Source organism: Oryctolagus cuniculus, chromosome 21 (genome assembly GCF_051225735.1).
Source record: "Oryctolagus cuniculus isolate XC-2025 breed Fujian yellow rabbit chromosome 21, ASM5122573v1, whole genome shotgun sequence".
NCBI classification, from domain to species: Eukaryota; Metazoa; Chordata; class Mammalia; order Lagomorpha; family Leporidae; genus Oryctolagus; species Oryctolagus cuniculus.
In genome coordinates, this window is record NC_142887.1 from 27,919,380 (window position 1) to 27,934,821 (window position 15,442).

Below are 15,442 nucleotides of genomic sequence, written 5' to 3' on the forward strand. Positions count from 1 at the left end.
GCCCACAACCACATACACACTGCACACAACCGCACACACTACACACTGCCATCAAACACAGCCGCACAGGAATGCCCACAACCACACTCAAGCCTACAACCACACACACACTGCACGCAACTGCACATACAGCCACAAACAAAACTATATACCACACGCAAGCACACAGCCACACAAATGCCCACAACCACACTCAAGCCTACAACCACACACACTGCACGCAACCACACATCACAAGCACGCACACAACCCCCCACACCCACGCGCCATCTCCCGGGGTTGGCAGCTCACGGCTGCCCCTGCCGCACCCAGGTCTTCCGCGAGGGTGCGCACCGGCACCACTGCCTGCTCCCGGGGTTCCCCCAGCCCAGGGTCCCTCCAGTCACCACCGCTGAGGCCGCTTACCAAAAACACATCAAATTCTTTACTTCTGAGGGCTCCCCTTTAAGGGGAGGCAGGAAATAGAACATTCTTTTTTGTGGGTTTTTTTTTTGGAGGCTTTAATAATAATAAAAAATGACATAATTAGTCAAATACTGATGTCGGTTAGGCCCTCTCGGTGTGCGGTGGGCCCAGTCCTGGCCGGCTGTGTCCCCCACGAGAGCCCCCTCTCAGCCCCGGGGGATCCGGGGTGGCACCAGGAGGGGCAGGGGGAGGCCGGCACCAGCAGGTGGCTGCCCAGCGCTCTGGCAGTGCGCATGCGCGCTGGGGGCGGGCGACCCAGCGCGCAGGCAGTGGTGGTGACGGTCACCACCGCAGAAAGTCCCGGATGAGCTTCCAGAGCTTGGTGACCCACAGGTTGACCCCGAGGTCCATCAGGTACTGGATCTCGGGCGTGAGCATGCGCCGGCAGAGCTGCGCGTGCCGCGGCCCGATGCTCTTCTTGAGGTTGTAGCCCAGGATGGACTTGGCGCCCAGGGGCTGCCAGGGCTGCATGGCCTCGTCCTGGATGGCGGCGGCGTCCACGGGCTGGCCGCCGTCGATGCAGATGCGCCGCATGCGCTCGTTGGCGCAGCGCAGCGCGGCCACCTCGCGCGCCATGCGCTCGCGTCCGAAGGCCTCCACCTTGCGCCAGAAGCTGGCGTTGAAGTGGCGGTAGAGGCGCGCGTCCAGCATGTTCCAGGCGGTGGCGCGGCGGTAGAGCTCGCCCGAGAGGCGCGGCACGGGCGAGTCGCGGCGCGCGTTGAGCTTGAAGTACAGCACGTCCTCCAGCTCCCAGCACAGCAGCTCCTTGAGCAGCACGAGCGACTCGTCGAAGTACTCCTGCAGCAGCACCAGGTGGAAGCGGCGCTCCACCTCCAGGATGTGCTCCTGCACCTGCGGGCTGCGCGGGTCCAGGCTGCTGTCGTAGCCCAGGTCGAAGAAGAGCAGGTTGCGCAGGTAGTGCGCGTTGTAGCCGCCGGGGTCGTAGTAGCGCTCGGGGTCCCGCAGGAACTCGGCCAGCTTGTCGCCGCCCGACAGCTTCCAGGTGAGCGGCACCACGGGCCCGAAGTAGTGGAAGGAGGACTCGAAGAGGCGCGCGGGGTCGCGCAGCACCGTGATGAAGGTGGCGTTGGGCGGCACCAGGCCGCGCACCTCGTCGTAGTGGAAGCGCATGTGGTTGCAGATGATGTTGAAGCAGGCGCCGGGCCGGTAGTCCTGCACCAGGCTGCGCGCGAAGAAGGCCGGGTAGTCGAAGTCGTTGCGGCCGTTGGGGAAGGCGAAGCGCAGCCCGTGTTTCTGGCCGAAGCGGAACAAGATGTTGAGCAGCGTGCTGCTGGCTGTCTTGTGCGTCTTCATGAACACGATGTCCCGGCGCGGCCGGCAGCCGCCCGAGCCGTTGGAGGCGCTCCCCGCGGGCGGCGGCGCGGTGGGCGGCTCTGGCTCACCTGGGGGCGGGGAGCAGGGTGCTGAGGCCTCCGGGGTCCTGCTGGGGACAGGGCGGTGGGGGAGGGAGAGCGCCTCAGAGGCTGCGGGGTGCGGGGGGGGGTAGGTTGGGGTGGGGGGCTGGGCTCTGCCAGTGAGGCTGCTGGGGAGGGACAGTGGTGGCGAGGGAGCTGGCAAGAGGGCGGGGGTGGGGGGACGTTGTGGTGCAGAGGGTTAAGGCACCACCCGGGACACCAGCATCCCACAGGAGCGCCGGTTCGAGTCCCGGCTGCTCCACTTCCGATCCAGCAGCTCCCTGCTAATGCGCCTGGGAAAGCAGTGGAAGATGACCCAATCCTTGGGCCCCTGCACCCACGTGGGAGACCAGGATGGAAGTCCTGGCTCCTGGCAGCCGCCTGGCCCAGCCCGAGACGCTGTGGACATTTGGAGACTGAACCAGCAGATGGAAGAGCTGTGTGTGTGTCTCTCTCTCTCTGTACTCTTTCAAACAAATAAAAATCTTAAAAAGAGCTGGGATGGGCGCACGGCATGGGCCTGGACCCAGCCTGGGTGCCCAAGCCAGTGGTTTCTCCTCGCTGGTCTCAGTTTCATCATCTGAGAAATGGGGGCAGACGCGGGCCCTGTCTGGACTGTGGCTGTGAGAGCCACGTAAGGCGAGGCACGGGGGCTCTTGTCTCATTCAAAGCCACAGCACTGTCCTATATCAGGTTGCACCATGGGAAATGCCCTCTTGTAGGCTGACGGTACTCAGACACCAGCCCCTTCCCCTCGTTCAATTTAACATCAGCAACCCAAGGGCCCCGGCTCTGCCTGGTCTACACTGGGCAGCCCTGCGAGGAGGGGGCACAGCCTGGTGGCTAGGACCTGGGTCCCGGGTCACCGAATCCAGGGCCCTGTGCCAGCTGAGTGCTCTTGGGCCCAAGTCACCCCCGCGGTGGCCCCAGTGCAGCCTCGGAGCCCCGTGCCCCTGTCTGCGGGCAGTGGGCATGCTTCTGCTGCACAAGACAAGGCGCTGTCACTGTGCCCATTTCACAGATGGGTACAATGAGTACTCATCTGGGTCGTGCCCTGGCTGGTACTCCTGTCGGGCACAGCGTGGTACAGGGCGCGGGAAGAGGGGCACTGAGGGGGTGAGCGGTCTCGGGGCCCCGCCCACGCCCATCCGCCCACCCTCGGTCCCCCGCCGGGCCACTCACGCGGAGGCCAGGCCGGCGTGCAGCGGGGGGACGGCGTAGGAGTAGAGCAGCAGCAGGAAGCTGGTGAACAGCGCGCCCAGCACCAGCCCCTTGGCCATGGATTCCCAGCGCTTCTTCGGCGGCGGCGGCGGCATCTCAGGCACCTGTAGGGGGCGGCACGGGGCGGCACAAGCGTCAGGATCCGGGGCCTTGGGAGCTCCCGCCGGCAGGGGGCGCAGCAGGGCTCTGCCTGTGTCTGCTCCATCAGGGCCAGAGATGCCCTGGCCAGCCAGGCAGAGAACCACGTGCGGGAGAGACGGCCACGGGGCTGCAGGCAGAGGCGCTGGGGAAGGGGCGCGGACCAAGCGCAGTTTTCATTTCTGAGCCGGGTGGGAGCAGCCGGGAGACCTTACCTTATTGTTCATGCCCTTTAGGGTTCCCTAATGAAACAGGTTAAAGCCAGATCCTCTTCCCCAGAACGCCCAGCCTCCTCCTTTGTCTCCTGTCCAAGGGAGGGGCTGGGGCATCTCCTCTCTCTGCAGGGGCCCCTGAGCCGTTGGGGGCTTTAGCAGCAGCAGTTGGGGAAACTGAGGCTCAGTATAATAAGCAGTGTGGGTTCTGGCCACAGAGCAGGCCAGGCCTCTGCCCACGAACACACATTGCCGGCAGCTCAGTCTGCATAGTTAAATTTGAATTTCTGATAGGCAATTGTTTAAAAAAAAAAAAACTTTTTTGGAGTATAAGTATATCCCACATATTATATGGGATATACTTATACTTAAAAAAATCAATTTTCCATTTTCATCAGATATCCTAAGTGTTGTGATTGCTGTTTGTTTGTTTGGGGGAAGGAGTTCATGGCAGCTCGTTCAGCCCGTGTCCAGGAGACACCCAAATCTTCCACTGTCACTCAGGCAGAGACAAAGCCAGCGCCTGAAACTTTCCACTCCCCTGCTGGCTCACGGGGCACAGGGCCCTGAGCCCCTGCGGCCACAAGAGGTCACGCGTACAGCCCTGTCGCCACACACACACAGCGTGGTCCATCACCACTGTCCCCAGGGGCAGAAGGCAAACAGCCTTGCTGGGGGGAGGGTCCCACACTCCCTGGGAAAGTCACTCACAGCTCCCACAAATTCTTCCCTGGAAAGGGGGCCCTCCAGGCACCGCCCCCTCCCGAGCAGCTGGCACCCATGGCTGAGTCCTAGAAATGTCTCCTCCTAGGAGAGAGCTATGTAATCAGGAACGTGGCCTCCTGTGCGGCAACGGGATGCCCCTGCTCACTGCGCAAGGAGGGGCCGGGGTCCGGACTGGGGAGGGTGCGGGACATTTCCAGAAAGCAGTGGTGTGAGAGAAGGCAGGGACAAGGTTCTCTGCCTCCCCACTGGCGCGTGGAAACAGTCACCTGTGCAAAGTCACCTGTGTGTGCAAGGGCGGTCACAGCAGCTCAGAAACAAAAAAAAAAAAAAAAATCAAGGCTCATCCCATAAATCAAGGCCCATCCCCAGAAGAAAGTCATCTGTAGATACTAAAAAAAAAAAAACAAGGTTGGGCCAGTATATGAGCTGTCTCTGAGCACTGGTTCGAGTCCCGGCTGCTCCGCTTCCAATCCAGAGCCCTGCTAATGCGCCTGGGGAAGCACCAATGTCGGACCTGGATGAAGCTCCTGGCTCCTGGCTTTGGCCTGGCCCAGCCCCGGCCATTGCAACCATTTGTGGGAGTGAACCAGCAGGCGGAAGACCTCTCTCTGTCTCTCCCTCTCTATAACTCTGCCTTTCAAATAAATACATCTTAAACACAAACAAATTTTAAAAAAAAGCTAAAAACGCACCATGATCTCTTTGTCTGGAAAAAAAGAAAGTTCTAGAACATACGCACCCCACCCCCATACATATATGCATGTAGGTAAACATTCAGATATTTAAGGAAACAGGAACAGGTCGAGTATCCCTTTTCCAATTAGGCTCAGCGGTGTTGCTGAAATATTTGAATTGGGGGCGGGGGTCAGAGATATTTGCATATTCATAATGAGCTAACTTGGGGAAAGGACCCAAGCGTACACAGAAAATCGATGCACACCATGCACCTCGCACAGTATTTGTAGTGTGCCTGTGTTCGGACTGGGACGTGTCGCACCGAGGTCAGGGCTGGGATTTTCCGTTTTTAGAATTCTTCAGCAAGTCTCGGATTTTGGAACGTTTTAGAGTGGGGAATCTTGGCTTAGGAATGCCCAACCCATAAGAGGTCTATCGGGAATATTTCTGTACACGATGCATTTCTGTCACATGACATTTTTTAAAGGCGCATATCTCTTTTAATCAGGAACAAAAAAGGCCATATGTGATACTGAACACATTCACATAATGAAATTATAAAGTTCGCGAGGGGAGGGCAGCCAGCCTGCCATGCTCTGGCCTTGGAGGGGCCTGATGTGGGGGAGGGGCACTTCAGGCCCTGTGCCTTTAGACAAGCTGAGGACCCCGGGGCATTTGCTTCTCATCTGAAAAGCGGAGCAGCTGGGAGCCCCCTGAGCTCTGGGGACCTTCTTGGGAAAGGGCCACACGGCCAGGCACAGAGAGAGTTGCTTGCAGCCCTCCTGGACCCCTGCGGGCCGGCTCCCAGCCCTGGACAAGGAGCACAAACCCACCACGCACCAACCCGCCCTCCTCCAGCCCTCCTGCCAGCCAGCCTCCCGCCCCCTAGAGGCCCAGCAGAAAACACAGCTAAAGCCAGCCCAGAGCCTAAAACCCAGACTGAGGCCCAGGGCCCCAGTTTCTCTGCTATTAAAATGGGGGAGGGGCTAGGAATCCCTGGGGCTCCCCCTCTGCACGGCCCAGGGCGCACTCCTGCCCCAGCAGCCCCACTCACCCGGGTGCTTTCCAGAACTCCTGGAGGCTGCTCTGTGGAGACCCTGGGCAGAGGCTGGGCAGCAGGGGGCAGAGCAGCCTCCCGACCACCAATCAGACTTCACCTGGCCCAGCCCAGGTCCGCCCCCTCCCCCGACCCCACACCTGATTACTGGTTCACTCACTTATTTGTTCTACTTGGGCTTCTCCAACCTGGGCACGCCCCTGCTGTGTTCTGGCAGGATACGGGGCATGTGCCAGCCCAGGGGTTCACTTTGCAGCTACTGCTATGAGCCGGGCTTGGGGAGGGGGCTTTTCTAAAGCGTGTGACTGACTGCCAGCCCCTACCCCCACCCCACTGTCGCTCTCACATTGCAAGCTCCAGGAGCTGCATGATTTGCCCGGGGTCAGGAGTTCGAGCCCAGATCTGTGGACCCTGCAGTCCCCTATTTCCTGCCTGGTCCATGGCCATCCCTGCCAGGTATGTCGCAAGCCCAGAGCAGGGACGGAGGCTGGGTGTGTGCACTGCGAAAGCCCCCATCACAGAAGGCAGAGGCACACAGGGCCAGGGGCGGGCGCAGCAGGGTTTGGCCTTGGTGGGCTGAGCCGGCAGCCGGGAGGAGGGAGAGGAGTCAGAGAGGGGGGCCTTGGTGACTGGTGTCTCCTGTGCTGGCTGGTGGCTTCCTTCCTACCTGGCCTCTGTGACCTTGGCCGTGGAGCTCACCTGCTCTGAGCCTGGGTCTGCTTGTGTGGGCAGAGCCCCTGGGAGTCTGGCCTGAGGGAGAACGGTGCCTTCCGGGGGGTGTACGGCACAGGGAAATTCTATGTGCTCTGTGCTCTGGGAAGATCAATACGATTTAATTATTAATAGTGACAGCAGGGTAATATTATTATCAGCACGCGGGCATGGGAGTACAGAGACTAGTTCCCTCCTAGCTTGCCGGTGACTCATCCTCGGGCTTCCCGGGGCCTGGCACCGCGTGAATGTTTGATGAATGACCCCTGTGACTCCTCATTCAGGATCGACGGTGGCCGGGCTGCCCAGGGCGGGTAGCGTGACTGAGAGGACACAGCCCCAGGCACCAGCTCTCCCTCCGACACAGGGAGCCGGGCATTGCTGTGCGTTCCACACCCAGCAGTCCACACGGACGGCACCCAGTCCCGGGGGTCCCGCAGTCACTCAGTGAACCTGCTCTGCCACCATCGCTGGGACTGTCCTATCCGTCCCCGCTGGGGTCCCAGCTGACAGCCCGCAGTCCAAGGCCAACCCAGTGCAGCCCGAGCCTCACGGCCTCCAGGTTGAAGAGAGGCAGGGAGGCTGAGCCTCAGAGACAGCAGGGGCACCCTTGACGTCACACAGCACAGCCGAAGCAGAGACAGAGTAGAAGCTGAGTCTCCCGTCTATTTTAACCTTAGTGGTGGCAAGCACGGTGTAGACTGTCCCCTCTGCCAGCCCACTCCATCCATACCCCAGCCACAGCGGCCTCCATCAGTGCACAGATGGCTGGCGGCAGGCCAGGCCCAGCCATCCTCCTGTTCAGGTGCACGAAGTCTCTTTGGGGGAAAGATGAAGAACCAAGATTCGGTTCCTCCATGCTACACACAGGGACACCGAGACCAGGATGGAAAACCTGGGTGGATCACCTCCACCAGGCAGGCCTCCGCCCCCAGGTGTCCTGCTCACCCCCTGAGCCCCGTGCAGGGGAAGAGGGGACACACTCACCTCAGCTGTGGCTGTCCCTTTCCTCTGTCTGCCTGAGCCACGACTCCCAGGCTGCCTCTGGGCACTGGGAGACGGGAGCACTCCAATGACACCCAGCAGCAGGCAGGCTGGCTGGCTCCCTCTCGCTCCAGCGGGTGTGAATATTCATGAGTCCTCTCCCTGGGGAGAGCAGGTGCACCTCAGTACCCTGTAGGTGGTGCCCTGGCCCTCGTCCCCTCCTCCTCCCCTTGCCCCCCGCCACTTCCACGGGACAGTAAGGCAGCTTCATTCATCCAAGGGTTCAGCAAACCCAGTGTCCTTGAGCCAAGGACGTGGCAACCGCAGAAGCCCTGCAGAGAGCCCAGGACAGGTTCCAAGGGGAAGGTGGAGGGAGGGACAGCGAGGCGGGGGCTGTGGGGGCGGGGAGGGGGTGGCGGTGCTGCGAGGACACTCATGGAAGTCTCACGGCTGCCCTGTGTGCCAAGCGCCCCCGGTAGCCCACTCCCCAGGTGAAGAAGCCAAGGCTGCAGGAGGAGAAGTCACCTGTCCAAGGTCACACCAGGCTAATAAAGAACAGACCTGCCAGACACAGAGGCTGAAAGATGCAGAGGTACCACAACCAAGAACCGAGGCTGATGCCAAACCTGCAGGGGCCCAGAGCCACGGAGTCAGCCTGGAAGGCTTCCAGGAGGCAGAGTCTCTGACCACGGCTCGAGGGTGGATGAAGCTGGTGAGATTTTACCCCGCGAGCTCAAAACCCCTATCCAAGAGAGCGCAAGATCCCCACCTGCCGGGCCTGCACCCTGGGGTGAGACAAAGACCCTGGGCCCCCCTGTGCGGGACCAGGGCTGCCTGCCAGTGCTGGGGTCTAGGCAGGAAGGGGCAGGTTCAGGTTCAGGTTCAGGTGTTTTCTCTTGGTTTTGTCCTCTTGTGCCCAGAACACAACACCCCCCACCCCCCACCCCTCCCCGTCTTCCCTTAAGCTTGGTCCCTTGGAAGGTCCTTGGGTCACCGAGGGTGGCGCCCTTGGACAAGAGGAAAGCAGTGCTTGGTGGGACCCTGAATCAGCTCTCGTGAGATGGAGTTGTTACAAAAACCTGAGCCTGGCGCGGGTGTCTGCTGCAGTGGGTAAGACACTGCTTGGGATGCCCGCCTCCCATACTGGAGTGCCTGGGTTTGAGTCCCGGCTCCGCTTCAGGTCCCAGCTTCCCGCTGAAGGGCACCCTGGGAAGGCAGACGATATGACTCAAGTAGAGGTAGAGCTCCCAGCTCCTGGCTTCAGCCTGGCCCAGCCCCGGCTGTTGTAGGCATTTGGGGCAGGGGATGGGCAGATGGAAGATCTCTCTCTCCCCTTTGGGGGGCCAATATCGTCATCCATGAATCATATCCCTGTGGGCTGGACATTTTTCCCCCAACTGGGCACACTCGCCCGGGTTCCAGCCTGCAGCATCCGATACTTGCTCCCTCCCGCGGCCCTTCCCAGCCTGGGAGCAGCCCCTCGCCCCCAGCCCCCATGAAAATACCGGAGCTTGGCCCACGGGGATCCGGTGCGGGTCATGCTATGGAGTTGTTTCTTTATCTTGTTTTACCTGCTATCAGGCCTCCTGGGCTGAACCGCATGAAGAGAGCTTTATAGGGGTAAATCATGGGCAGAGCTGGCACCCAGCGGCACGGGCTGGTGCTTTACGAGTGTGGACTCTGAACCAAAAAGGGTTCAGTCCTGAGCGCAGGGCCTGCCTCAGGTGTGTGCCCTGTCATCCTCGCCGCGGAGCGCCCTTTCCCACCCAGTCACCAGGGGAGAGGTGAGACGCTCACCCAAGCAGGGACAGACAGAGCTCTGGCCCTCCCGCCCGTGGCTCGGGTTCGAGCCCTCCTGAGAGCAGTTTCTTGCTAATGAGCACCCTGGGAGGCAGCGGGTGACGGCTCCGGTATTTGGATCCCTGCCAGCTACATGGGAGACTTGGATTAAGATCCTGGCTCCTGGCTTTGGCCTGGCCCAGCCCTGGCTGTTGCATGCATTTAGGGAGTGAACAAGCAGATGGCATCTCTGTCTGTCTCTCTCAAATAAAAAACAAAATTTAAAAAAATTCCAGGCTCACTAAAAAAAAAAAAATTCAGACAATACAGGAAAGCATAAACAAATTGATTCAGGGCCGGTGCTGTGGCATAGCAGACTATGCCTCCGCCTGAGGCGCTGGCATCCCATATGGGCGCCAGTTCAAGTCCCGGCTGCTCCTCTTCCAATCCAGCGTCCTGCTAATGGCCTGGGAAAGCAGCAGAAGATGGCCCAAGTGCCTTGGGACCCTGCACCCACTTGGGAGACCTGGAAGCAGCTCCTGGCTTCAGATCAACCCAGCTCCGGCTGTTGTGGCCACTTGGGGAGTGAACCAGCAGGTGGAAGTCCTCTCTTTCTGTCTCTCTCTCTCTCTGTCTGTAACTCTGCCTCTCAAATAAATAAGTAAATCTTCAAAAAAAAAAAAAAAAAGTGATGATTCAAATAGCCCTATTCCCAGAGGTTGCTGCCATTAAAGTTTTGGTCCGAGCCTTTTTACATTTTCTCTGTCTGTAGCTCCCTATAGATAGATGATGGGAGGGATTTGTTTAGGCGGCTTTCTCATTCATTGGCTCATGTCCTCCCAACACCTGTCGTGGCCACGGCTGGGCCAGGCTGAAGCTTGGAGCCAGCCAGGAACTCAGCTGGGGCTCCCACATGGGAGGCAGGGACCCAACTACTTGAGCCATCACTGTGGCCTCCCAGCAGGCAGCTGGAACGGAGGCCAGACATGCCCAGGTGGGACAAGGTGTCTTCATGACGACCAGAGCTGGGAGCTCAGGGCTCACGGCACTAGGGGAAGACAGGGGAAACCAAGGGAGTAACTGGGGCTTCCTGGAACACAGAGGAAAACCTGATCAAGCCCGGGTAGGGGATGGCATCAGGGAGACTTCTTGGAGTAGGGGGCTCCCCTGGATGGTGGAAGCTGGCTGCTGTCTTTCCAAATGAGTCCCCTTTATTCCCCGGTCACACGACTAAACTACATTTCCCATCCTCCCTAGCAGTTCAGTGTCCTCATGTGATTGGATTCCGGCCAATGGGGTGTGAGCAGAATGACAGCTGATGAGTTAGGAGGGCGGACCTTCTCTGTGGCTTCCTCTGCCCTGGGGGGAATGAATGGGGTGGTCTCCAAGGGTCTGGAAGTGGAGGTGGTGGGGTGGGTGGGTGGGACATGAGATGGGAGGAGCCTGGATCTCTGTATCACTGCCTAAGAAACACCCATGGAATTTCAAGAAAATGAGAACTAAATTGCTATTGTGTTAAGCCCTTTGGGACTCCGGGCTTGTCTGTTACAGCACCAGCACTAGCTAATGAGCCTGTTCTGGAATCAACCAGGCAGAGAGAAAAGATGTGCAAAGGCCCCGGGCAATCGACAAACTCACTCATGTGGCCAGGATGCAGTGTCCACATGCGTGCCAGTAAGAGCTTAGGTGGGCAGGGGAGACCACAGGGGCCAGCGGGGTGTGCAGGGGCCTTGGGAAGTATGCCTACGGGGAGCCTGGGAGGGCTTCAGCCAAGCATTCCTAGCAGGTGACAGATGAGCTGCGGGGCTGGGGAAGGAGTGGAGAAGCGGGCGGACCTGGTGGCTGTCACCCCACCTGTGCAAGCGTGAGAGCACCCGGAGCACGGGGAAGGCAGGGGCGCACAGGAGCCACCTGTAGGCACGGCACGGCACGGCCAGCATCTGGTGGGTCACCAGGTGTCCCGGAGGGGAGGCAGGGGCCGAAGGTGACCCCTTGAGCAGGGGAAGCTGAGAAAGCCTGGGCTTAGTGGTGGGCAGGGGAGGAACGGGCAAGGTCAAGTTCTGTTTTAGAACCTGTTGAGTCTGCGGGATGCATGAGATGCTCCCAGAATGCCCAGAGGCTGGGGGCCACGGGCACAGAGGTGGGATCTGAGGCCACAGGAGTATTTGGAGGCACCAGGAAAAGGGTGCAGTGGGGAGGATGCCTGCACTCAGGGGAGCAGGTAGGGAATAGCCTCCCCCCACCCTGCCCCGAGATACTCAGCGGCACCACCACGGCTCCCCCCATGACCCATCCTCGGCTGATGTGTATAGGCTGAGTGGGCACACACAGGGACAGGGCTCTGGCACAGGAAGTGGGGTGAGGGTGTCCCCCAGCTGTTTCCGGTAGCTGGAGGGAAATCCCATGGGAACATGGAAGGCGCTTTAATAGCGAGACAAAAAGTCTTTCCCTATGGTGACCGTAACTCTTAACAGTTCTCATGGTGCCCATCCCTCGGGCCAGCAGGTGCCCCTGTGTTTGGAGAATAGAAGCCAACAAGAGATCAGAGATGTGTTTGGATTCTCTGATGACATATATGAGGTGCTTCAAAAAGTCGTGGGAAATGGAGTTTAAAAAATTAGGTTTATTTTTCGGTTCCAAAGAAACGGAAATCCGTGCATAGTTTTTTTTTCCATCATGTATATTTTCCACAAACTTTTTGGAGACTCCTCATACACACACACACTTTTACAAAAAGAGGCTGGATTATTTTGGAGAGCAAATAAGAATAAAGAGTAAAGGCCTTTCCATGATGAACAGCCGCACCTGGCTGGCTGGCAGAGGGACACACGCCAATGTGTGGGTCCGAGCCAACCCCCACCCTCCTGTGTGACCTTGGCGACCCAGCTGCCGTCTCTGAACCTCAGTGGGGAAGGGGTAGCAGGGGCCTGGCAGAGATCTGGAAGCTTCCGCACTCTGAACCCCTCTCCAGTGCCATGCTGGGGCCGAGATGGGGAGGACCGTCCGGGGGCGGGGCTATGCATCGGGACCCCAACTTGCTGACTCCCAGGCCCACCTCCGAATGGCCCCTTGACGGGACACAGGAGTGCCAGGTGGTACGAGGCCTGGCAGCCGAAGGAGGGCAATGTTCTTCGATGAGTCACAGAGTTTTTTGATCTCGCAGGGTCACCCTCTGTCTGCTCTTACAAAGGGCAGTCGCACACACACACACACACACACACACACACACACCCATGAGCTCAATGGACCCTCTCGGTGGCCTCTGCTGGACCCACGGGACGGGGACGGAGCAGGGAGCAGGGTGAGAGGATGGAGGGCTTGTAGAGGGGCTCAATGCCCAGGCTAGAAGGAGGGGGAGTCTATGCTTTGCCCACCAGCAAAATCATTGCCTCTCCCGGTGGCAGATTCGAGCAAGCGACCCCTAGCTGCGGAGTGGTGAGTCACAGGCTCACTCCCCTAAAGCCAGCGGCTTCTTCCCAGGCACCCAAACCCTGGATTTCATTCTCTCTCCTTTATAACATGCCTGAAATAGTTTCCAAAGAACGGCGATGGTACTTCTCTGCATATACCAGGGGGTAGCACTAGGCAGGTTTTTATGCACTACTGGATGGGCACACCCTCTGCTGGGCACCTTGTTAGGAGCTGGTCACGAATCTGTTCTACCGCTCCCCAGTGGGGCGACTTTGGGCAAGTGACTTCTCTAGGCTCAGCCTGATGCCTAAAATGAAAGGACAGAGACGCTGGTTCAGGCTTGCCACAAGGACCAGATGGCGCTGGCATACGCTCGGTGCCGTGCCTGCTGATGGCTACGGTCCCCCCAGGTCCGCACCCGGCCCAGGGAAGCAGGATCCGCCAGTGCAGACTCCTGGAGGGCCACGCACCCGTGCGTCCCACATCCGACTCCAGGAGCCCCAACCCTCGTATCTCACATCCCACAAAACTGAGACCCGGCTGGGGCTTAGGGGGTCAGGACACTGCGCCAGCCAGGTCTGGGGGAGCCCAAGCCATACCTGACCTCTGCTCTGTACCCTCCGGGCCCCCACATCCTCCTGCTGTGTCACCTCTCACCTGGCGATTGCAGCGGGTCCCCAGCCCTGTGAGTTCCGTGGGTACCTCTGCTCCATTCTGCCCTGCCCTGCCCGGAGCCCTGTAGGGCTCCCCAAAGGGGCTGTCCTCACTCCTCACCCAGTCAGAGCAAAGCAGCAGCCCCAGAGAAGCCTGCCTCCATGCCCAGAATTCCTCTATCCGTGCCGCCTTCTCCTGGGTTAATCATTGCCTTCCTCCTTGGGTGGCACACTCAATCCCTGGGAGCCCGGCGGGAGGGGACATGCTCCCCTCTCTGGCTGGGGCAGCTGGAGAGCCCTGGGCTGGCAGGGGCAGGGGATGCAGGGTAAGCAGGTGTGCTTTGTCCACGGGGCGCTTCCTCCAGGCAGCACTCTGCCCGAGCGAGAAGCGGGGATTGAAGCAGCTGGGAACAGGGCTCCTGTTGTCTCTGCTCCCGGGGTAGCAACCGGCCCAGCCCCCGAGTGTCAGGCGGAGCTGGGAGCCAGGGTGGCAAGGGGGGAGGGGTCCCAAGCTGGGTGTTTGGGGGTAGCCCAGGCACACACAAGAGGCCAGGACCTCAGAGGGGCAGAGAGGTCCTGAGAGAGGGCCCCAGCGCAAGACCCCTGTGATTCGGAGCCCATCTAACCACCTCTGCCCTGTCACAAGTCCCCAAATGTCCCCGTGCCTCAGTGTCCCTCTCTGGATAATGGGAATAAGTAGCAAAAATGCCTCCTCCCTGCAGTACAGGGACCCTGCTGGCACAGGCTTGTCCTCCTCTGTTTCCTACGTGATCCTGAACAACCTCACCTCCTCTGGGCCTCCCGCCCCCCACGCCAGGAAAGCAAGGGGTGGATTTTTCTGGGCTGGACCGTCCTCCACACCTCTTTCCTCTCCAGGATTTCCATGGCACCTGTCACCACGGCAACCAGGGGGATCGGGTGTCAGGCCGGCTGCCCTCCCTCCCTCCCCGGTGTGGGTTACAGCAGCCAGATGTGCACTGGGGCAGCCGGGGAAGGGAGGCCACAGCTATGTTCTACTGTGCCCAAGGATCTGGCCTGGGACCCAGGGGCAGACGGACCAGGCCCCGCCTCCCCGGCACTAGCCCAGGAAGCAGGCACCTGAGGGGTTTCCCAGGGCACCCCTCCTGGATACCAGGGTTTGTCCCCTAAGCCTCTCCTTGGTGGCCTTGCTCCCTCTGGGGGTTCAGGGCGGGGCCTTTCCCAAGCAAAGGGGTCCATCCCTTCTCCGGGACCCCCTTCCACCATGGGATGGTGGGGAGAGGGAGATCCCTGCCCCTCCTCCCCAGGTTCAGGCCACAAGGGCCAAGATTAATCATTAATGGGTGCTGCTCTCCAGCTGGGCCCAGCAGCCGGCTTTCTCCAGCACCACCCACCACACCTTCAGGGACTGGGGAAACCCCGGAAAGTGGAAAGCCAGGGAGGAAAAACCAAGGGTAGCCGGCACCAGCCCGCGGGGGGCCTCCCTGGCCCCTTGGGACCACCCCCTGGCCTTGGCAGGGGCGCCTGGCTCCGAGAGCAGTGGCGGGCCCTTCTGCCATGCAAGCTGCCCCAATCTGCAGGATAGGCAGGGTTGCTGAGCGGGTAGACTGAGGCAGGGCGCAAGCGGGTGGTGGGGGCTGGATCCCAGGACGTACCTTGTCTCTGTCCTCCTCCGGCTCAGCGTGGCTGACTCGGCCCCGGGCCGCGCGGCCCGGGCGCTCACTGGGCGGCGGGGCTCACCCGCCCGGGGTTCCCACTCAGCCAGGCCTGGTCCATGCCCCCGCCCCGCCGCCGCCGCGCCAGCTCCGGGGCAGGTGCGGCCGCCAGCTCAGCCCGCCTGCGGCGCTCCGGCCAATAGGCGCCCCGGGCCCTGGCCCCCTCCCGGACCGGTCCCAGCCCCTGCGCGCTCGCCCAGGACGCACAGAAGCCGCATTCAGCGCGCCAGGGCGCACAGCCGCGCCCCCGCCGCCTGCCCAACAAGGCCCGTTTGTCCCCAACGCGCCAACGGGGCCATTG

The 15,442-nt window shown here is 60.4% G+C and overlaps 1 protein-coding gene and 1 long non-coding RNA gene across 13 annotated transcripts; one reads left to right on the forward strand and one right to left on the reverse strand.

The window, feature by feature from the left end:
• Positions 1-401: 401 nt before the first annotated feature.
• LOC103351708 (galactosylceramide sulfotransferase) lies at positions 402-15,272 on the reverse strand. Of its 11 annotated transcripts, none has more exons than XM_089323382.1 (4): positions 15,082-15,272; positions 7,608-7,766; positions 3,063-3,205; positions 402-1,909 (listed from the first exon to the last, which is right to left on the reverse strand). In XM_089323382.1, the coding sequence occupies exons 3-4, from the start codon at positions 3,194-3,196 to the stop codon at positions 748-750; spliced, it is 1,296 nt and encodes a 431-aa protein (XP_089179508.1). In that variant the 5' UTR covers positions 3,197-3,205; positions 7,608-7,766; positions 15,082-15,272; the 3' UTR covers positions 402-747. The 11 variants fall into 11 exon arrangements, with proteins under 11 accessions (XP_089179508.1, XP_089179511.1, XP_051682471.3 ...); XM_089323385.1 differs by having other exon boundaries at positions 402-1,868; positions 15,082-15,271; XM_051826511.3 differs by lacking the exon at positions 15,082-15,272 and adding an exon at positions 13,452-13,566 and having other exon boundaries at positions 402-1,868.
• On the forward strand, positions 6,003-13,445 carry LOC149119874 (uncharacterized). Of its 2 annotated transcripts, none has more exons than XR_016227333.1 (3): positions 6,003-6,365; positions 8,072-8,316; positions 9,836-10,753. It is a non-coding gene; the product is annotated as an uncharacterized LOC149119874 (long non-coding RNA). The 2 variants fall into 2 exon arrangements; XR_016227334.1 differs by lacking the exon at positions 6,003-6,365 and adding an exon at positions 7,854-7,956 and having other exon boundaries at positions 9,836-13,445.
• Positions 15,273-15,442: the final 170 nt, after the last annotated feature.

Excerpts from the sequence above, each read along its gene's own strand:
- LOC103351708 (XM_051826511.3), bottom strand. The coding sequence starts at position 13,507 with ATGGAGCAGAGGTACCCACGGAACTCACAGGGCTGGGGACCCGCTGCA. Across the intron at positions 7,767-13,451 it reads GGACCCGCTGCAATCGCCAG|GGAGAGGACTCATGAATATT; the intron begins GTGAGAGGTGAC and ends TGCTCTCCCCAG. Across the intron at positions 3,206-7,607 it reads AAGGGACAGCCACAGCTGAG|GTGCCTGAGATGCCGCCGCC; the intron begins GTGAGTGTGTCC and ends CGCCCCCTACAG.